Source organism: Gopherus evgoodei, chromosome 1, assembly GCF_007399415.2.
Source record: "Gopherus evgoodei ecotype Sinaloan lineage chromosome 1, rGopEvg1_v1.p, whole genome shotgun sequence".
Lineage (NCBI taxonomy): Eukaryota > Metazoa > Chordata > Testudines > Testudinidae > Gopherus > Gopherus evgoodei.
In genome coordinates, this window is record NC_044322.1 from 242132778 (window position 1) to 242156498 (window position 23721).

The window sequence follows — 23721 nt, forward strand, 5'->3', positions numbered from 1 at the left end:
AATGTCAGTGAAACGTCCATGGTGATCCACAAGCACCTGGAGAACCATAGAGAAATACCCCTTCCGATTAACGTACTCGGATGGTAGGTGGGGTGGTGCCAGAATAGGAATATGCGTACCATCTATCGCCCCTCCACAGTTAGGGAAACCCATTTGTGCAAAGCCATCCACAATGTCCTGCACATTCCCAGGGCCGCCCAGAGGATTCCGGAGGCCTGGGGCCGTCGGCTGCAGGTGGCTCCGGTGGACCTCCTGCAGGCGTGCCTGCGGAGGGTCCGCTGGTCCCACAGATCCGGTGGAGCATCCGCAGGTGTGCCTGCAGGAGGTCCACTGGAGCCGCGGGACCAGCAAGCGGCAGTGCCCTGAAGACCCACAGCAGGGGCCACCCGCCGGTGAATTACCGCTGAAGTAGGACCCGCCGCCAAAGTGCAGCCCACTCTTCGGCGGTAATTCGGTCGCCGGGGGCCCCCGCCTCGGGTCTTCAGGGCATTTCGACGGGGGGTCCCGGAACAGAAGGGCCCCCCGCCACCGAATTACCACTGAAGACCGAGTTGCACTTCGGCGGCAGGTCCCGCTTTGGCAGTAATTTGCTGGCAGGGGGTCCTTCCGCCCTGGAGCAGAAGGACCCCCCCACTGGCGAAGACCGGGAGTGGAAGAAGCTCTAGGGCCCTGACCCGCAAGAGTTTTCCGGGCCCCCCGGCGCGAGTGAAGGACACCGCTCCAGGGGCCTGGAAAAACTCTTGTGGGGGCCCCTGCAGAGCCCGGGGCCTGGGGCAAATTGCCCCTCTTGCCCCCCCCTCTGGGCAGCCCTGCACTTTCCCCAGAGTCATGATTCTTCTTAGCAGGATGCGATTAATGGCCCTGCAAACTTGCATCAACACAATTCCAACGGTCGACTTTCCCACTCCAAACTGGTTCCCGACCGATCGGTAGCTGTCTGGAGTTTCCAGCTTCCAGATTGCAATAGCCACCTGCTTCTCCACCGGCGGGGCAACTCTCAATCTTGTGTCCTTGTGCCGCAGGGTGGGGTGAGCTCCTCACACAGTCCCATGAAAGTGGTTTTTCTCATCCGAAAGTTCTGCAGCCACTGCTCGTCATGCCAGACTTCCATGACGATGTGATCCCACCACTCAGTGCTTGTTTCCTGAGCCCAAAAGCGGCGTTCCACGGTGCTGAGCATGTCTGTGAATGCCACAAGCAATTTAGTGTCATATGGGTCATAGGCGACTCGCTATCATCGTCGAACTCCTCATCACTTTGGATCTTAAGGAATAGCTCAACTGCCAGACATGATGTGCTGGCGAGACTCGTCAGCATACTCCTCAACAATTCGGGCTCCATTTCCCACAGAAATCACGCTGCACAGAAACCATTGAGAAAGTCAAGATGGCACCAAACGTGAACGGAAAAACAGGGATTGCTAGGATGTGAAGCGATGCATCACGTGCATCATGAGGCGTTGGGACAGGAAGCAGAATGACCCGCACCCTCCACACCCTTCCCACAACCCACGGCGCCAAAATGGGATGAGGTGCTCTGTGGGATAGCTGCCCATAATGCACCACTCCCAACACCCCTGCAAATGCTGCAAATGTGGCCACACTGCAGCGCTGGCAGCTGTCAGTGTGGCCACACTGCAGCGTTTTCCCTACACAGCTGTATGAAGACAGCTTTAACTCCCAGCGCTGCACACCTGCAAGTGTAACCAAACCCTCAGTAGCACCGAGTATCACTTAAATGATAAAATAAAATAAAATGTACACAGCTAATAGGGAATGCAAATAAATTAATTGTGCTCATGAAATGGGATATTGCTGGTACCCATGATCATAGGTTGGTATCTTACTTTGTTTTTGCTAGGTGCATTTGGGGGAAATAAGTTCCCTAGGTCCTCTTTCTGTTTCCTAACTCACCAGTGCAGACTGAGGCAGAATTTGTCTTAATTAGAACTTCTCAAAAAGGATTTAGCAGTGTATAGCCTACGGGTAGAGTTTTGCCCCATTTAAGTCAATAGAAGTTTTGTCATTCCAAACTAAGTCCCTAACCCCTAACTCAGGGGTTCTCAAACTTTTCTAGGTTGGCCCAGAGCTTAATAAAGAGATCATCTTATGGAGACTCCCATTCCTGACAATATAACATGCCTGTGGCATATAAAGCCATTGCTTGCATGGGAAAAATAATACTAGGAAATTAGTTTTTTTCCCTCCATATCTTTTAAAGCAGTTGAGCAAATGGAAAAAGGAGGAGAGCTACCCTTATGACCAGCCAGCTCTCAATAGACCACAACCAAGTGACCCATGGACTAATAGTTCTCATAGACCACAGCCTGGGAACCTCTGCTCTAACTTAAATGAAATGGAAGGCTCAAGGGTCTTTCCTTTCACTGAAGGATATTTTATTCATCATAAAATGATTCCTGTGTGATTAGTCTGCACTCTACTGGTATTCAAAACAAATGCAGGAAATAATGAACATGCACAAAGGAATACAAAAGGCAACTGCAAGCAAAATACAGAACAATGTTTGTAAGGGATACAAAGTGCTTTTATTCAAGATATGCAAACATATATTTGTATCGCACTGCAAATGCTCTTAAGCAGTTCTTTCTTGGATGCAGGTTTGTGGGATGTTATCCCTTAAAATGCCGGAAAAGTTGTCATGGCATGTGGGAGAGAAGGATTTACTCAGACCCATTCTGTGGTGCTCCCCCCTTAATGCTAAGCCAACAGGCATGGGATTGGTGCAGTTTAATGTTCCCCCAACATTTGCCCCTTCTACAACAAGAGGAACAACTTGCTACACATCTATGTACAAGAAGTCAGACTTCTCCCCTCCCAGTTCTAGAACCTCCTGCTGACATTCTGGCTGCATTTTTCCCCACACGTCCTTATCTGCACACCCCATCTGTGTCCCCATCAGTTCACGAGACCTCCTTGTCAGCCTCCTCCTGTTGCTGGCCAAGAAGGCCATCCACTGACCGAGAGGAAGAACCTTGATGGGGATGGGAAAACTCGGTACCTGTGGGGCCTATTTCTGTTCCCTCATTATATGATGTCTCTGGGCAAAGTGCCTATAGGCAGCATCCACTGACTCCTTTGAGGAGCGGTGGGCACTGTCTGGGGTTCGATTACTGTCCCCTCTGGATTTCTCATTTTGGCCCTATGACCTTCACACATGGCCCCTTTCCTCATTTGTTGTCCCCTGTAATCATTTGCTAGCAGGGCTTAATCGTTCCTCCTCCACAATTGCAAAGGGGGGACTTTGGTTTGGGGCAGGCCTACCTGTGCATCTCCCAGGATCCATAGCCGGATTAACACTAAGCCAGGCTTCAGAGGGGTAGCTGTGTTAGTCTGGATCTGTAAAAGCATCAAAGAGTCCTGTGGCACCTTATAGACTAACAGACGTTTTGGAGAATGAGCTTTAGTGGGTGAATACCCACTTCGTCGGATGCATGTAGTGGAAATTTCCAGGGGCAGGTATAAATATGCAAGCAAGAAGCAGGCTAGAGATAACGAGGTTAGTTCAGTCAGGGAGGATGAGGCCCTTTTCTAGCAGTTGAGGTGTGAAAACCAAGGGAGGAGAAACTGGTTTTGTAGTTGGCAAGCCATTCACAGTAGACCTCCCTTGGTTTTCACACCTCAACTGCTAGAAAAGGGCCTCATCCTCCCTGACTGAACTAACCTCGTTATCTCTAGCCTGCTTCTTGCTTGCATATTTATACCTGGCCTTGGAAATTTCCACTACATGCATCCGACGAAGTGGGTATTCACCCACGAAAGCTCATGCTCCAAAACGTCTGTTAGTCTAAAAGGTGCCACAGGACTCTTTGCTGCTTTTACTAAGCCAGGCTGGCTCTGAAACTCAGTCCCAAAAGCCACCACTGATGAGTGTGTTCTTCCTTGTACTCTTCTGAGCTGTATTCCACCTATCTACCTTGTATTGGACAGGGCACCCCCTGCTCTCCCACTCCACCCTGTGCTGGGCACCAACCCCAAATAGCACAGCGCTTCACTGCACTCTGCCCCCTCATCCTCTGCAAGGCTTAATTGCCCCTCCCCTCTGCAGCCCCAGAACTACATTTCCCGGCAAGCTCCTGGCTGCGGGCGGGGTTGACGCGTGGCACCAGGGGAGGCGGGGCCGAGGCCGAGGCTCGCGCAGGGGAAGATGGATTCCGCCGCTGCTGCAGGTGGCCCTGTCCCGGCGGCCGAGGCCGAGCAGCGCCCCCCGCACATGGCCGCGCTGGTGCTGGCGCGCGGCGGCAGCAAGGGGATCCCGCTGAAGAACATCAAGCCCCTGGCCGGGCTGCCGCTCATCGGCTGGGTGCTGCGCGCGGCAATCGACTCCGGCGTCTTCCAGAGGTGCGCATGCGCGGGGAGCCCCACTGCACCCCCCTCCCATCCCCTCAGAGGGGTAATTAGCGACGTGTTTTGCTTTTAGGTTAATTAAATAATGTACTTTGAGCGTTGTGATTAATATCGTAATATTAATTATTACTATTACTATAGGGTCGAATTCTGTGTTATTAATATATGCATGGTTACAGTTACAATACATTAATTAACATACTGTGATTTTCGAAGTTAAATGAAGCCAGCACCTCATGTCCCATCTGCTGCACCTGAGTGCCAGGGACCTGAGTTAGCTTCCATTGACCAGGAAGTACCCTGAGCCTTGGCTCTCAGTCTGTATTTGAACCTATGTCTAATGTGGAGATTCTAGATGTGCCATGACTGGAGTGACCTGCTGATTTTCTTCCTGCTGGCTGCATTTATGAACAGGGCAGACACGCCCATTTCATCTTGTAACCACCGGAGGTACAGAACTGTTAGACAGAAATGGGATACGTTTTCCAGGTCCCTTTAAATAACTTTGAATGGGAAATGTAAATACACCTGTATCCTGATATAACGTGACCCAATATAACATGAATTCAGATATAACGCAGTAAGCAGCGCTCCCAGGGGGATCAAAGAGAGTTCGATATAACACTGTTTCACCTATAATGTAGTATAAGATTTTTTTGACTCCCGAGGACAGCATTATATCGGGGTAGAGATGTATGTACAAGAGTAATAGCTCTTTGTTTAATATAAAGAGCTGTGGGTTTTTTTAAACTGTTCACTTTGAGATATTTTTATTCCAGAACACATGGATGAATCTGGAAACTAATATTCACTGCTGTGTAGTGGCTCATGTGAGAGTTGTAATTTGTGACCTGGAGCTGCTGTCATTGTCATTATATATATTCTGATGAATCCCATCTTCAGATGGAAAAATTTATAAGAGATGAGCACCAGTTATTGTGTGTGGTACAGTGAGAAAGATAGTAGTATCCCTAGGATGAAACAAAGTGTTTTTTTCTTTCACGTTTTATTGCATTTGTTACATTTTGGGGTTCTTTAAATTGTAATTCTGATGGCATTGTTTTCACACACTGTTTGCCTGCATTCTGCTATAGTACACACAATCGACCCAATCCCTCCTTTTGTAAATATTTCTCATTCCTGATAATCCTGCTAGACTGGTATTACTGGTATTGGGTCTTATTGTGCCAGAATCTCTGTGGCTGTCATTTGATTAGCTGTCACTCTGGGGTTGGATTGAACCTATTGCATTTATTTTTCTGTAATTACAGAATAAGTTAATTTATAACTGAATCCATGCAAACAGATATGAATGGTCATTGTATTAACATCAGCATAGCTTCTGAACTATGCAACTATTTCAAATTCATCAGAATGGACTGTTACAATGTGTCAAACAAATTAGAACATTCTGAAATAATTTATTTCCTACAGGTATGGAAGCTCAGACATCATAAAGTGTTAGATTACAGTACCACTCAGCTTTTCAGGAGAATGGATTTTAATCTAATTTAACTTGGTTGGTTTCTTATCCTGCTGTTGAAAGCAGTAGTTTTACTAACAGAAAATACTTGAATTAGTTCTTTTTCCAGATGCGGACAATATTAAGATGTGATGATTCTTAATAGGTTAGTGAGCATTTGGACACCAGTTACCGGCCTTCAGAGCAAGAATAAAAATTGACCCTCACTTTTCATCTTAAAAGAAATGGACATAAACTATTTCTTGGTATTCTGTGACAGGTGGTCACAGTTTGATGGCTTCAATTTGAAGTCCTTGTACTTCAAAACCAAGCCTAACACTTTTGTGGCTGTATGTGAGCCAGTGAAAGTGAGTAGGCTTGTAATTAGTTTGGCTGTCTAATTCAATCAGTGCTTAACCAGTAAAGAGTTGATCTTGCAAAGTGCATTGTTATAAGGCATCTACTAAAATGCAGCATTGACTTTAACTCCCATGATTGTAGTTGCTCCACTGACAATCTAGAAATGAGATGCAGACATCCAGTTTAAACGTTTGTCTCATTTGGTGACCAGATTTCTGCTGTCATGAATAAGACTAGTAATCAGCCCATTCATGTTATACAGTGCATTTAGAGATTAGTGTTAATTCTTCTCTTGAGTTCTCTCTATATTCATTCATGCGGTGTGTCTTTGTCTGCCAACAGTGTGTGGGTTTCTACAGACCATGATGAAATTGAGAAAGTGGCAAAGAAATTTGGTGTAAAAGTCCATCGCAGAAGTGCTCAAGTATCTAAAGACACTTCTTCTTCTTTGGAGACCATCCAGGAGTTTCTTCGTCATCATAATGGTATATTTGTTGCTACTGATTTAAGTCTCAATGCATCAACGTGCTGAATGCCCTTAACTCCCATTGAAATCAGTGAGAAGGAGGGCTCTTTAATATTTTTTTCTTAATTAGTATTGCTGTAGCAACAATTTTTTTAATGGCTAAAGTGAATCACTTAACTGTATAATTTATGTATCTGCTCATGGGATTTCTTTGAAATTGTGTGTGTGTAAATAATGTTAATCATCAAGTGGAAGTATCTTATTATTTATATTTATTGAATATTTCATACAAAGTTTCTCATTATATATTTTACTTTTTTCATTCTTTAGAGGTTGATATTATAGGACATATTCAGGCAACATCTCCCTGTTTACATCCTGATGATCTTATTAAAGTGTCAAAAATGATCCGAGAGGATGGCTATGATTCTGTATTCTCCGTTGTGAGACGGCATCTGTTCAGATGGAGTGAGATAAAAAAAGGAGGTAATATTCTGAAGTTTCTGATTTATTACTATGGTTCATAAAGCATGCTAGATTGAAAGCTTTATGTTCACTACACTTGGAAGTGGCATCAGGGGCATACATTTCATAATCAGAGAAACCCAAATAGCTTTGTCTTTTTTAAATAGTGATGTTTGAATGTAGCTGTTAATGTACACTTATTTCTTATAGATGACCTGAAGCTCATAGTACAAGTGTCACTAACAGATTTAAACATAAAATTACTCTGTCAAAAAGCGCTCAGTTCATGTCCCCCCAATGGATTACATGTTGTATATCGATCTGACAGCAAAGGCGTGCGTCTTCACTAGGAGAAATAGTAGGTTCTTATCTCATGTTAGCTAGCACATGATGATTAACTTGAGGTAAAATTGTAGGGAAGACTTAGGCCTGGTCTACACTACGTGTTTAAACCGATTTTAACAGTGTCTGCACCCGTCCACACAGCGAGGCCCTTTATATCGATATAAAGGGCTCTTTAAACCGGTTTCTGTACTCCTCCGTGATGAGAGGAGTAGCGCTGAAATCGGTATTACCATATCGGATTAGGGTTAGTGTGGCCGCAAATCAACAGTATTGGCCTCCGGGCGGTATCCCACAGTCCACCATTGTGACCGCTCTGGACAGCAATCTGAACTCGGATGCACTGGCCAGGTAGACAGGAAAAGCCCCGCGAACTTTTAAATTTCATTTCCTGTTTGCCCAGCGTGGAGCTCTGATCAGCACGGGTGGCCATGCAGTCCCAAATCGAAGAAGAGCTCCAGCATGGACTGTACGGGAGATACTGGATCTGATTGCTGTATGGGGAGGCAAATCTGTTATACCACAGCTCTGTTCCAGAAGACGAAATGCCAAAGCATTTGAAAAAATCTCCAGACAGAGGCCACAGTAGGGACTCGGCACAGTGCTGCGTGATAAGCGTAACGGAAAGCCAAAGAATCAAATGGACGCTCATGGAGGGAGGGAGGGGGTACTGAGGACTCCAGCTATCCCACAGTTCCCGCAGTCTCCGAAAAGCATTTGCATTCTTGGCTGAGCTCCCAATGCCTGTAGGGTTAAACACACTGTCCGGGGTGGTTCAGGGTATAGCTCGTCAATTTACCCCCACTTACCCCCGTGAAAGAAAAGGGAAAAAAATTGTTTGACTTTTTTCAATGTCACCCTATGTCTACTGCATGCTGCTGGTAGACGCGATGTTGCGGCACTGAACAGCAGCATCCTCTCCCCTCCCCTCCCCGGTGGCAGATGGTACAATATGACTGCTATCCATCGTCATCATCAGCCCGTGAGTGCTCCTGGCTGGCCTCAGGTGAGGTCGGCCGGGGGTGTCTGGGTAAAAATAGGAATGATTCCCGGTCATTCCCAGTAGATGGTACAGAACGGGTGGTAACCGTCTTCATCATAGCAACTGGGGGCTGAGCTCCATCAGCCCCCCCCTCCTTTCATGTCTAAAGAAAAGATTCTGTAGTGCCTGGACTATCATAGCAACGGGATGCTGGGCTCCTCTTCCCCGCACCGTTAATGTCCTGCCTAGACTATCAGAGCAGCTGGAGGCTTCCTCCCCCTCATTTTATCTCACTGAAAAGTCAGTGTTTCTTATTCCTGCATTGTTTATTACTTCATCACACAAATGAGGGGACACTGCAACGGTAGCCCAGGAGGGTTGGGGGAGCAGGGAAGCAACAGGTGGGGTTGTTGCAGGGGCACCCCCTAGAATGGCATGTAGCTCATCATTTCTGCGGGATCTGACACGGAGCGGCTGTGCTCTCTGGTACACTGGTTCTCTAGCACACTTACCCCATATTCTAGACAGGACTGACTCTATTTTTGGATACAACATAAAGGAGGGAATGACCCGGGGAGTCATTCCCATTTTTGTCTTTGCGCCCCCGGCCGTCCTCAGCCAGGAGCACCCATGACAGCAGCAGACGGTACAGAACGACAGATAACAGTCATCTCATCGCCAATTTACAATGGCATGGCAGATGGTACAGAACAGCTGATAACTGTCTCTGCTGTCTTGCAAAGGCAAATGAATGCTGCTGTGTAGCACTGCAGTACCACCTCTGTCAGCGGCATCCAGTACACATATGGTGACAGTGACAAAAGGCAAAACGGGCTCCATGGTTGCCATGGTATGGCATCTGCCAGGACAACCCAGGGAAAAAGGACACAAAATGATTGTCTGCCATTGCTTTCATGGAGGAAGGAATGAGTGACGACTTTTACCCAGAATCACCTGCGACACTATTTTTGCACCATCATGCATTGGGCTCTCAACCCAGAATTCCAGTGGGTGGGGGAGACTGCGGGAACTATGGGATAGCTACGGGATAGCTACCCACAGTGCAACGCTCCAGAAATCGATGCTAGCCTCGGACCATGGATGCACACCGCTGAATTAATGTGCTTAGTGTGGCCACGTGCACTCGACTTTATGCAATCTGTTTTACAAAACCGGTTTATGTAAAATCGGAATAATCCCGTAGTGTAGACATACCCTTAGTTGACAAAACAAAGGAAACCCTAGGCTGCCCCGTAGTCTTTATCTTAACATGCTAACTTGTATTAAAGCAACAAACTGCCTTGTCTTCGCTGCAATTTTACCTGTTTTAGTTGCCACATGTTAGCTAACATGAGATAAGAACACACCATCTTTCCAGGTGAAGATGCAGCTGTAGCAGAGAGGCCAACCAATAAATGAACTAAGATGGAACTAACATCTCACCTTTGGAAGAAGTTCCTGCATCTGAGGGTGAGACACATTAGTGCATATTTGGATACTTATACTGCTGCTATCCATATTTTACTAGTTTCATAAATAAAATGGAAGCCTTCATCCTCCAAGGAGTTCAAGTCAGTGCCTTTTACAGTGCTAAGTCCATTTCATAAAAATTACCCAAGAACTCTAATTCTTGTCCAGTGTCATAATATGGGATGTTTTGGGTGTGGTTTTTACAGTTTACCGAGCACTGCTCTCTGAGAACGAATATAAAAAACACTAGTTTACCACAAAAAAAAAGTTAACAAAGTATTGTGCTGAAAATAAGTTGACATGAAAAGCAAAGACTTCTTAGAATTAGGGCCGTCAAGCAGTTTAAAAGATTAATTGCACGATTAATTGCGCTGTTAACAATAATAGACTACTATTTATTTAAAAAATATTTTTCAGTTTTCTACATTTTCAAATATATTGATTTCTATTAGAGCACGGAATACAAAGTGTACAGTGCTCACTGTATGTTTATTTTTGATTATAAATATTTGCACTGTAAAAAACAAAAGAATAGTATTTTTCAATTCACCCAGTAAAAGTATTGTAGTGTAATCTTTTTATCATGGAACTTGCACTTATAAATGTAGAATTATACAAAAAAACCTAAGTTCAAAAATAAAACAATGTAAAACTTTAGAGCTACAAGTCCAATCAGTCCTACTTCTTGTTCAGCCAGTAGTTCAAACAAGTTTGTTTACAGTTGCAGAAGATAATGCTGCCTGCTTCTTGTTTACAATGTCACCTCAAAGTGAGAACAGGTGTTTGCATGGCACTGTTGTAGCTGGCGTCGCAAGATATCTTACATGCCAGATGCACTAAAGATTCATATGTCCCTTGATGCTTCAACCACCATTCCAGAGGACGTGCGTCCGTGCTGATGATGAGTTCTGCCTGAAAACGATCAAAAGTAGTGTGGACCGATTCATGTTCATTTTCATCATCTTAGTTATATGCCACCAGTAGAAAGTTGATTTTCTTTTTTAGTGGTTTAGGTTCTGTAATTTCCGAATCAATGTGTTGCTCTTTTAAGACTTCTGAAAGCATGCTCCACACCCCATCCCTCTCAGATTTTGGAAGGCACTTCAGATTCTTAAATCTTGGGTTGAGTGTTGTAGCTATTTTTAGAAGTTTCACATTGATATCTTTTTTGCATTTTTGTCAAATTTGCAGTGAAAGTGTTCTTAAAATGAACAACATGCTGGGTCATCATGCGAGCCTGATGTAGCATGAAATATATGGCAGAATGTGAGTAAAACAGAGCAGGAGACATACTGTTCTCCCCCAAGGAGTTCAGTCACAAATTTAATGTATTATTTTTTTTAAATGAGTGTCATCAGCATGGAAGCATGTCCTCTGGAACAGTGGCTGAAGCATGAAAAGGTATATAAATCTTTAGTGCAGCTCGCACGTAAATATCTTGTGGTGCCAGCTACAACAGTGCCATGCGAACACGTGTTCTCACTTTGAGGTTCATTATAATTAAGAAGTGGACAGCATTATCCCCCATAAATGTAAACAAACTTGTTTCTCTTAGTGGTTGGCTGAATAAGAAGAACGACAGAGTGGACTTGTAGACTGTAAAGTTTTACATTGTTTTGTTTTTGAGTGCAGTTATGTAATCAAAAAAACTACATTTGTAAATTGCACTTTCATAATAAAGAGATTGCACTACAGTGCTTGTATAAGGTGAATTGAAAAATACTATTTCTTTTGTTTACAGATATCTGCACTGTAAAAATTATAATAAAAATAATATAAAGTGAGCACTGTACACTTGTATTCTGTGCTTATAATTGAAATAGATAGATTTGAAAATGTAGGAAAACAGCCAAAAATATTTATTAAATTTCAATTGGTATTCTAGTAACAGAGTGATTAATTTTTTTGAATTAATCACATGATTTAACTGCAATTAATTGATAGCCCTACTTAGAATAAAACAAATGATTAGTGAAAAATCTTGATCAGAACAGGAGCTGTTGAGTGACGTTTCCAAATTGCTTTGAAAATGAAAATTTACTTGTAGCTTTTAGTGTACAAGAGGCATAATACTGTCATTTAGTGTACAAATATCATTGTCCAGTCAGCTTTGTGTGCTTAATACATGTTCTCAAGCTTTCAGAGCTAATGTGCCATCTCTGTTTTGAGATGCCAGTCCTGCACTATGCTGAGCACTCTCAACTCTCATTGCCTTCAATGGGAGACAAGATTACTCAACATCCTTCCAAGATAGTATCCTGAGTGCTCCTAAAACTATACCCCCTTTCCCTCCCCTCCTCCCCCACCCCGTGGTGCAGGGAGTTACTACAGAAGGAATAACGTGACGTATGGGCGTATAGTGGACATATAAGAAAAAAATATTGTTTTAAGGTATATAGATAACTTTATTATTTTTTTTAATTTCCCTAAAAAAGCAGAAAAAAATTTCCATACAAGGTACTAGAAATGGTAATGGGAGAAGAGCTATTTTTCTTTCACAAAGGCAGGAACGCTTTTTAACAGGGCCATGGGGCAGTTTTGGTCTGAAGATTGAGATAGATGTGTTCTCTGCAAGTTTGAATGGGGATCTTTCCATTTTCTGTACAAGAAACATAGGGCATTCCTACGCCTTGGGATCCAAAGTTACCAGGAGAGAGACAACAGTTCAATGTTTCTTAGGTACCTACCTTTTCTGAGACAGGAATCAAAGAAGCTGGTGACTATGTTGTACCCTTAATTTCCCAGCAGCAAGATATTTGAACAAGAAAGTGAACAAAAGCTTTTTTTTGTTCATTTTGTCACACTTTTGTTTACAGTTAACAAAGTGACAACGCCCCAAAACCTGGATCCAGCAAAGCGGCCCCGGCGTCAGGATTGGGATGGAGAACTGTATGAAAATGGGTCATTTTACTTTGCTAAAAAGGACTTGATTGAAAAAAACTACTTACAAGTTAGTGCTTCTATTTTGCGGGGCTTTTTTAGAGTAGCATCTCTAGTACTCTTTCATTATGGAGCTCAGAGCTGGCAATTGTGATGCATGTAATTGGCTATAGTAAGTTGAGTGTTGAAGGAAAAAACAGATGCCAGGCAGCAATTATTGAAGCCAGCTATGTTGTAACCCTTAACTACTGCTAACCTTCTGAAACTAGTAGGTACAGTTCTTACAACATAGCTTTCTTAAAGAATTTGTGCATGAAGAATGTATATCCTTAGGCCTATAAAAATGCAGTGTTAGAATTCCCACTGGAACTCCAGGATTCGATTCTATGACTCTTAATTCAGCTGAGTATTCCTCATAGTATTCCTCTTAAGTAAGGATTTTAGAATCAGGCCTCCAGTGTGGCATGTAGATAAAGAGAGCTGTGGCTGTATTACCAACTTTCTTGTGACTTTTAGCAAGTACTTAATCTCTCTGTACCTCAGTTTCCCCATTGTGAAGCTTATCTCACATGGGTGTTGAGGCTTAATTGACTTAACTTTTGCAGAGTGCTTGGAATCCTTTAGTTCAGTGGCTCTCAACCTTTTTTTACTGGTGACCCCTTTCACATAGCAAACCTCTGAGTGTGCCCCCCCCCTTATAAATTAAAAACACTTTTTTTTATATATTTAACACCATTATAAATGCTGGAGGCAAAGCAGGGTTTGGGATGGAGGTTGACAGCTTGTGACCCCCCCCCGCCCATGTAATAATCTCGTGACCCCCCTGGGGTCCCAATCCCCAGTTTGAGCATCCCTGCTTTAGTTTTAGAAGTGCAGAATATTTCTTAAAAACTTACAGGATTCAGTCCTGAGTTGTGTTCCGCTTCATTTGGAACAGAAAGCAGATGAATCTCCATGCTGGGGGGATCCTTTGAAGTGAGGTAGTTATCGGAGGGTGCAGAAGTGGTGTACTGACTCCTACACACCACTCTCCTGTAGCCTGCAACATAAGTGATATATCAGGGAAGGGGTGTGCTGCACTCCCACACCCTTGGAGCTCATGGCTAACTAACACACATTAGTAAAGCCCCAAGTCTAGCATAGACCTGGCTCCACTATGAAGTAGCTGTAATTGGCTCCCCTTTCACAGAAAGTTGTCCAGCTGAGAATGTTAACCATGCTGTATAACTTTTATCTTGCAGCCACCTTCATGCAGCCACCTTCATCAGTGTTGTACTATTATCATGCTAGCTGCAGAGGAAGCAATTAAACATAATAGGCCTTTGGCTTCTTACTGAAGAGATAGTTGAGCCTACTTATTGTCAGCATTCACTTACTACAGTAACATTTTGATATTATCTGAGGTTTCCACTAAGAGCTGGTCCTTCTGACGCTGAAAATGAAAGGCAGGCCTTTTTTTTTTTTCTCATCTTGGTTCTTTGATGCTAAGGTGCAATTAGTCCACTCTGCCCATCAGAGTTGTCCACAGCAGCTATTACTCAGGGCATGGTTCCTATGTACTAAACTGGAAATGTACTCTGCATGAAATTGAAAAGCTGTTTAGAGCCTTGTGTTGAATTGTGCAACAGAAAAATCAGTGACTTTTTTCACTTAACATTAATAACTTGCTACTTCCAGAGAGTGCGTTCCATCAGAGGAAGTCAAAATGATTTACAAACATGAAGTATTTCTCATAACAGCTCTCTGAGAGACCAGTAGTCTGAACTCCATTTTACAGCTGGGGATACCGAGTCCCAAAAAGACTAAGTGACTTGCCCATAATGATATAAGAGATCCCAGAAATCCTGAGATAAGAAAGAGTCTTTCGGGCCAGTAAATAGTTGTACTGAGTCGGAGCTAAATGTGCTGTTGTCTCTTTTCCCACTAAATGACCTAGTGAAGTCAGTAGGGTTTAGTGATGAAAGTCTTTGTGTCTCAGTTTCCTTGGCTGTAAAATAAGGGTAATAAAGTCCTTTACAAAAATGAGTCTGTAAAAGTCTAGGATGAAAAGCACTGTGCAAATGGAAAGTAATAGTAACAAATGTGGTTTTTTTTTTTTTTTCCAGCTTAGTAATTTGGTCACTACTGTATATGGGGTTAAACATATTTAGTCGTGAAGGCTACACACTTCTGTCTTTAAGTTGCTGTTGTGTTAGCTACGGATTATGAAATATGGGGAATAATACTACTGAAATCTAATTTTGTTTAGGGTGGAAAAGTGATCTACTATGAAATGTGTGCTGAATGCAGCGTGGATATAGACATAGATATCGATTGGCCTATTGCAGAGCAAAGAGTGCTGAGGTAAAAAGGAAGGTTTTGAAAGTTCAGTATTATTTATCATAATTGTGATGTATTTTGTCCCTTGATCTTGAATATCAGCTTTGAAGGGTTCGTATGACCAAACTTTGATCAGTCTGTTTTTTTCAGTGTTGGTTGTTTAAAGAAACAATTGCTCAAATGTCTTTGACCTAAGCTATCTTTCTCCCCATCCCTGTACCATCTCTTAAGACTGTTGAGATCAGCTGAATTGGCCTTGTTCTCGGTTCTGCGGTTTCAGCCTGGGGGTAGGTGATTCAAAAACCCAATCTTAACATAGCACTTCTTTAGTATGTCCACTCTGGCTCTGTGTAAGATCTTAAGCTCCTGCACGCAGACGCCATGCCTAATTCTGTGTTTGTAGGACTACATTAGGATTGGGCACCGCAGGCACTGCTGTAGGTCAAGTAATGCTTTAGTCATTGTATCTGTGACCTGTTTTTCCACATTTCTTTATTAAAGTGCTATAGAACATAACTCGCTCTTCTAAAGAAAATTAAAAAACTTTATTGCTATTTTTAAAAACAAATAAAAATGGACAACATGGGCAACTTGTCTTTCACCATAGTGCTGCATTTATTAGTAAGTTTTAAGTTTTGTTTTTTCATGTTTTGAGAAATACAGATTCATTTATTCTGCATTTATCTTTTGGGGTATATTTTGAAAGTTAAAGATGTTGGGGAGTCATTCTTGTGAAAGTAACCAAGAATCACAAACCAAGATCCTTTGCTTTGCATGAATGGGTTACTTTTTATTTTAATTTTTTTAAAATGTAATTCTGAAGCCTTCCATCCTGAAATGATAGCTTTTCTCTAGATATGGCTATTTGGGTAAAGAGATAAAGCTACTGGTTTGCAGCATTGATGGATGGCTTACCAATGGTCACAGTTGTTTGTCAGAAGATCAAAAAGAAAAAAGCTCTGGTGATGATAGAGGTGCTGATGGGATTTCCTTATTAAAGAAAAGAGGAGTTGAGGTAAGCACCTTTTTTTGAATCATGAGACTTTCTTTACCTTGTTTAACTTCTACACCGTGAACTTTTAAAAATTAAAATGGAGGTAGGGCAGGGCGCTTCTGAGAACAATTTTGACTAAGCCATCTTAGCACCTCAGTACACTCAGATGGTGGCTACTGTAGGATCTCTAGTTCCTATGTGGTTATGACAAGTTTCTAGATCTCATTCATACTTCTGTTGGCATTTGCTCTAGTTGTCCCAAGGTGATGGGAAGGAATTTGTATGGTATGGTGTTGGCACTGCTCATGTTGCATGTGCTGCTGATCTGGCACGCACACTGAGCAGTAGTTCTTTATCTCAGTAGTTGTGTGACTCTTACTCGCCTTAGTATCTTAGTTCCTCATGAATCTTAATGAATTTGTCATCACAAAAGCCCTCTGAGATACAGAAGCACTGTTATCCCCTGGAGATAGATGGGACGTTGAGACACAAGATTAACTGACTTGCCCAAGGTTACACAAGCACTGTGGTAGAGAGAGGAAATTAAGCACAGATCATTGGAGTCCCGGTCTAGTGCTTTTAACCCCAAGATCATCCATCCTTCATCTCAGAAGTCCTAAGAGTTCAAGATAAGTGAAAAAACCAAAACCACATTGTTTTAAGTTGCTTTCCTTAATCGTTAAAGCCAAATTCTACCTCAGTGAAGATCTTACACTTGTGTAAGATCTTAAATTGGTGCAGGATCAGCCCTATAAGTCAAACTTACATTTACCGTACAGCCTGATTGATTCAGTCAGGGAGAACTTCCCAGTGCAGGAACTGAGTAAGGTAGCTGCATGCTGTCTTACAAGGCCCCCGCTGCAGCTCTCAAGAACACAACAAAGCTAGGAATGGGATGGGGCAGAGACCTAGCAGTTTCTGCTATGGTGATTCTGTGGAGCACTGTTGCCTACAGACTGCTTATCTTGAGCTGCCAAAGTATGTCTGAGCCCATTTCTATACCTTAGTACTGGGAATTGGGGGATCTAAAGGTGTCATAAAACCCCTGGGGCTGTGAGTTTTGTTCTGCACCTCCATGTATACTGCAAACGTGTGGTATCTTGCGCTGCACACAACTCCCCTTGATTCTAAATATGAAGTGAGTGCAAAATATTCGCTGACAATTCACTGACAGACTGGAGAGGAGAATTTTGCCTATACTTATTATTTTTTTAACAAAAATATAAGTGGTTTTAACTTTTGTTTTACCCTACAAAGTGCTTTGTTCCTAGCTTTCAAATACAAAGTGTACTTCCAACATTTACTTGCAGTGTCATGTAGCTCTTTCTTTTAGAATTTTGCTGAAACTCCAGAACCCTGAGTGCAAATCACAAGAATGTTGCTAGACGGAGAAATCATGGAAAATAGTTTGAATACATGTGTACATCTAGAAATATTGTGGAAACCTTCATCAAGATATTTGTATTGCCAAGTGTGGTTTAGATTAGGTGTTGAGACCTTGGGACATTTGATAGCCAGCACACCACGGTTGTATTGTGACAATCTCAATATTTCATTTAACAATCTTGGCATGTGTTGTGTTTAAAAAGAAAAATGAGAATTCCTGATTCGTGAATTAGAAGGAAACCTACGTATGGATAAATCACTCTTCCTTAATGACTAGAAATGCAAGGTCAGTAATGTGTTCTTGCATCCTAATCAGCTCTGCTTTGAGTCCAAAAGAGAAACTTCAGCTATGGAATGCTAGTGCCTTTATCAGAGATTTTCTAAAAGCAATTTCCATTATGGTCATTCAAAAGTCACTTTGTGTCTGTATATGGAGTTTATTCTAATTTGACTTGATTTAATAGGTATGGCTAATCTCTGAAGAAGAGTGTTCAAAGACGATTTCTGCTTTGAAATTGGATTGTGAGGTGAAAGTCAGTGTGACCCATAAACGACAAGTTATAGAAGACCGGAGAAATAAAATGAGTTTATCCTGGAAAGAAGTGGCTTACTTAGGTTAGTTTCTTTCTTTCTTTCTTTTTTTTTTTTTTTTTTTAAATAATGGAAACTTCATGCAACATACACAAGTCCAGTTAAATAATACATAGCCTGGCTTATCTTCAAAGCACTTTGCCCTTAGTTTAATAGGCAAGATTAATAACCAGATTGCTGAAAGCTCTGATTCTATTGTGCAAAGGATTTTTCAATTAACAGTTAAGGGCCCAATCCTCCAAATACTTGTGTAAAGCTAAATGAGTGCTTGAATAGTTCCATATACTTTAAAGGCACTATTCTTATGTATAAAGTTATGCATGGTCTTAAGTATCTGCAAGATCTGGCCCTTAATATTTTTATCATTTTGTAGCCACCACCTGTACATTTTACATCTCTTCAGGTTTTGTAAGGATTGATTGATTCCAGTTTGTGAAGTTCTTTTGAGATCCTCAGGTGAAAAATGCTGTAAAAATACAAATTATTTCTTTAATTTATTAACCAAAGCTGCAATTCATCACATTCAGGAGAAAATGCTTTATTTATCTCACTTCAACGTATCTAAATTTCCCCTTTGATAGGATATGAAGAATCCGATGTGGACTGCTTGAGGGAAGCTGGCATGAGCGGTGTTCCTGCAGATGCATGTGCCGCTGCTCAGAAGGCTGCCGGTTATATTTGTAAAAGTAATGGTGGCCATGGTGCCATTCAGGAGTTTGCAGAATACGTATGTCTGCTAATGAAAACAGTGAATTTGGCATTAGGAAAGAAAACTAAATGAACTGAAGAACTAATGAGGAAAAACCCAATTCCCTCCCCCAGGATAAATCCACAGAGTTAAAAGGGTATTGTCAAAAAGTTCAGGTCCCTATATTGATTTAATTTTAATATAATTATTAATATAAATGCTTTCAGACATATAAGCGAAAAAAGACATATAAAGAAAAGGTTTTTGTGTGTGTTTTCATGAAACAAAATTGCAGCATTGTGTTACAGCTTGAGAACCACAAACTAAAACCTGTTATTCTATACTGACTGTCCAAACTGAGTGAAATGCAAAACATCAGTGGCTTAAATGGTGAAAGAGATGTAATTTTAAAACTCTAGATCCTCTTTATGAGCTGGAATTTTGTTAATAAGACAGAGAAGGAAATTTGTAGTTGGAAATCTCTTCTTCATGTCTTTGCTACCTGGGTATAAAATGCTGCTATTCTGAAAGGGCCTGATCTAATGTTGTTTAAGCATTAGAGTGGGCTTTTAGTGACTTCACAAGGTGCAAGGCAATAGAAAATCAGTCCCATAGGGTTTGTTTTGTTCTTAATCTGCTACGAGTGAGCTTATTTTATCTTACAACCATATCTCTTCCAGCATATTCACAGACTCGTGCTTATTAGAACTGTGATTTACAAAATCATAACTGCTGCTTTCTCATACTATTAAGTAGTGCCTAATATACTGTAAAATGAGTTAATACGGTAAAAGCTCTTTTATCTAGCACTTCACCAGCCAGCAAGCTCTATAAATTGGCATTTCTGATATGCACTGAAAGTCTGGTGTATAGTGTGGTTGGTGCAGGGCCAGCAGGGGGATGGGGTGTGGGAGAGGTTGCGGGGTACACTCTAGGGGGGAGTTTGGGGCAGGAGGTTGTGGTGTGGGAGGGGCTCATGGTGCTGGATGCGGGGGGAGGAGGGCGCTCCCCTCCGGCAGCTCCCCAAAAGCAGCTCCCCATCCCTGCTGTGCTGGCGGAGGTGCAGCCAGATGGCTCTGCAGGCACACTAGCTCCATTCCCCCTCCCCGAGTGTTGACTGCGCAGCTCCCAGCCCATTGGCCAGGAACCATGGCTGGTGGGAGCTGCGGGGGGTGGGGGAGGGGTAGCGCCTGCAGACAGAGGTAGCGTACCTGCTTGGAGAGCCGTCTGGCTGCACCTCCACTGGGAGCATCAGGGACGGGGAGCTGCCGGAGGTGAGCCCCCCCCCATCCAGCACCTCGAGTCCCTCCCAAGCTCCCTTCTGGACCTAAACTCCCTCCCTGAACCCGGGCCCTGCAGCCATCCCCCTACGCTACAAACCCCTACCTCTGAGTTAAGCAGCATTTTTAATTTGCCAGCACCCTCCGTTTCCCGAGCATGCCAGTTAAAAAAGCTTTTATTGTAATGACATAAAAATCTTGTGTGATAGGTTGTATGTTGCTTAATACAGACTTTTTGTTGCTTTTGGCTGAATCCACTAACATGGCTTATGATGTCAGATGGGTGACCGCAAAAAAAAATTTTTTTTTTTTTTTTTAAATCCACTAGACAATGAAATAATGCCTTCTGTGAAGTCTACTCATTTTACACTATTTGGGCCTAATCCAATTTGGTATTGTACACCTCCTGCAAGGTATTGGTTACTCTTGACTCCTATTGAATTTTATTGAGGGTCGATGCTTTTTACCTCGTGCAGATCTGGCACTATGGCTTTGGTCCAGCAAAGCACTTAGATAATGCTTAGTTTTAAGCATGTGAGTAGTTCTATTGATTTCGGGATCATGCCTTATATTGTAAAGCTGATCTAACTGGGACTACTTACATGCTTAAAATTAATCATGTTTTCCAATGCTTTTTGAGCAGGAGGCTAAATTTGCAGGTAGCTGGAATGTTTAAGACAGTTCTGTTGCAGAAACTCTGTTTCTTTCTCCAAAGGCTGCACTTTCTCATTGTGAATATTTGTGTCAGATCACTGAAAGGAGATGTGTCACAACCTAAGATTTTCAGTATATGAATGTAATTGCTGGAAAAACTATAATTGGTATCTTTATCTCCATTGGTATGAATCGTGGCTTTTTTTATATCATGTTAATTTATGGATGATTTATAAATTGGTTTCTTTTTTTGGGGGGCGGGTTGGGTTTTTTTGTTTTGTTTTATTTGCCTTAAAAATGTCTTTGGTATTGTATTCATACCTCCATGGATTTGTAAATGTAAGGAGTTCTTCAAGAACAGCACTTAAAAATGCAAATCTGTTTCTGATCTTCTGTTTATCAGTGGGTCAAAATTGACCATAGATTATGCTTAAAAAAAATCCCACTAATTTTTAATAGGAGCTGTGTGTATATAACTGAAGGCCATATCTGAACTGTAAATAGTTATTATTATAACTGTCAAACAACATGTTAAATTATAGTGGTGTCAGTTTTGGGAGTTCAGTACGGATGTATTGCCTATCACCTTCTTTTACTGTTGTTCAGTTAATATGGTATATCTAATTATTTGTTACTCTTATTATTTATTTACTTTGTTATAACTGCATAATGCTTAAAACTGACTTCCCTCCCCCAATTTATTTGTTGTAGGGTTCCTTGTGATTTTTTTTTTCCTTATTGCACTAATCACTACAAAATGATCATTGAAGTATTTCTTTGTGGAAAACGTAGAGGTTTTGTATAAGATGAGTTACAGGGATTCTGTCAACAGGTATAGGAAAAGCTTGACATATTTTGGACTATGCAACAGTCCCTTTGACAGTGTCCCTTTTAACTCGTGTAGTCCCAATAGTGGTAAAACTGCAGAAGTTGTACCATTTATGGTTACGACTCAGCAAGGTACTTAAGATGATGCCTCAGTTAAATTAGTCATGTGTTTAATTACCTTGCTTAGTCAGGGCCTATATAGTCATGTTTGAATAAATGTTTATTATTGATGGGTAATTTAAAGCAGGGTGACAGTCACTGTACTAAATTTGCTTCCTTTCTCCTCTACATTAGAGACAGCAGACTTTATATATGAAATGTTTGAATACTTGGAGTTACAAAAAATTAGTACTATGTATACACAAGAAATCTGGTGTCTCTTTTTGTCTAATGGGCAGAAAGAATTGGTAGCTGTTAAATAAAATGTTCACACTTCTGCCAAAATACTTTTATTTTTGTTGAAAATGTTTTAATATGAGCATCTTGTGTACAACATACATAGGACGTTTACAGCAGCAAGGGTTTTCAAAGAAGGTACTTCTAGGGGTAATTTTAAAAAGCATTATGGCTACTTGGGTGTCTGATTTAGGCTCTTACTCAGAAAATACTTAAGCACATGCTTAAAGTTGATGGGACTGCTCCTAGTGCATAAAGTTAAGCATGTATGTAAGTTGGACTTTAGGTGACCTGGGTTCAAATGCTTGCTCTGCCACAGGCTTCTTGTGACCTTGGGCAAGTCACTAAGCCTCTGTGTGCCTCCATTCCTCATCTACAGTTTTCTAAGTAAGAGTATGTTGTGAGGACAAATACATTAAGGATTGTGAGACACTTAGGTATCACAGTAATGGCAGCCATGGAAGTATGTTAGATTAATAATGTTGAGAGATTTTGTATAGCCATTGAACTTTAAATTAAATGAGGAAAATCCCTGAGCAGTTGTTTCTTGTCATGGAAATTCTCCAAGGTTTTTATTGCAAAGTTTCTTTGGGTAGTAGGGTGTAAAGATGTTTAAAGAATCTTTGACAATGTAGACATCTCAGGTTTCACCAAACAAATAAAAGATAAGAAACCTCATGTAATCTATTCATGTATAGATAAAATATGCATGAATATACATTAATTGGTCAACCGGCAGTTACATAGGCAGGTTTCTTTAACCTTTTAGTATAAAATTATTTATGGGGTTCCATATATGTGAAGGATGACATTTCCATGCAAATACTGTAGTCTTTCGAATTTGATTATCACAACAATGGATATATCCAGTGAAGGTGGACATTCTTAATGCACAAATTAGTGTGGTGGTTTTTTTGTTTAATACAAATCTAATAATTTTCCCTAAGCCTGGGCCTTCATCATTTGTTTCTAAAAGTGGTTCTGCACTGCTGAGTGTCCTCCTAACTCAGCTGCTGCCGCTCTTACATCAGTTTCAGCAATCTGTGCTTGGTTGTGTGAAGGTAAGATTGAACCCTCTGATTTTACTGTGCTTTAAAGGCCAGCCCAATGGTTCAGTGTTGGCATAACTTCTACATTGCGAGGAACAGGTCCAGGAATCTGTGGACAAGACACCATTTTCAAATAGTATTCCAACAGTAGATTGGCTTGCAAGAGCAGCACAGAGAAATCCATCAACGAATAATGGTATACCTGTGTGTGTATGGTATAAATTGCAGTATACTATAGCCTACAAGCGAGCCACTTTTAAAGCAGTACATGTTGTCATCCACCATTTATTTATACTGAATCTGATCTCTGATCCATCCAGAGCCATTTCCTGTAGTGCGATCCTAAGAGTTTTTTGTACAGACCTGTTATATATACATTGAAACCTGTTTTAGGTGCCCATTCAAGTGATTGACAAAAATGGGTTGCTAAGGGCAGTGTTTTAACATGGGGGGAGAGAATTATAACCGCTACAGGAAGTCTGTAGCAGAGTATAGTATTGAACCCTTCTGTGTTTCAGTGCACTGTTTTCCGCACAAGATTGACCTTTCCATCTTGAATTTTGTTGCCATCAATCCTAGATGCTGATTTGGCTAGTAAGTTTTTCAAAATTTTTTAAGATGAAGAATTACATTGAATAACGAATCGTTGTGTCCCCCTGTGTGGTAGGTAAAGTTAATCCCCAGTTTATGGATGAAGAAACTGAAGCAGGGCAGTTATAACTTTCTCATGGCTACAGAGGGAGTT

General features: G+C 41.7%; 1 protein-coding gene across 1 annotated transcript; it reads left to right on the forward strand.

Annotated features, from left to right (window-relative positions):
- The first annotated feature begins 4154 nt into the window (after window positions 1–4154).
- Window positions 4155–21977, forward strand: CMAS (cytidine monophosphate N-acetylneuraminic acid synthetase). The gene is made up of 8 exons (XM_030541393.1): window positions 4155–4358; window positions 6529–6671; window positions 6983–7138; window positions 12728–12861; window positions 15040–15134; window positions 15966–16125; window positions 17955–18105; window positions 18663–21977. The coding sequence occupies exons 1-8, from the start codon at window positions 4165–4167 to the stop codon at window positions 18860–18862; spliced, it is 1233 nt and encodes a 410-aa protein (XP_030397253.1). The 5' UTR covers window positions 4155–4164; the 3' UTR covers window positions 18863–21977.
- The last annotated feature ends 1744 nt before the right edge of the window (window positions 21978–23721 follow it).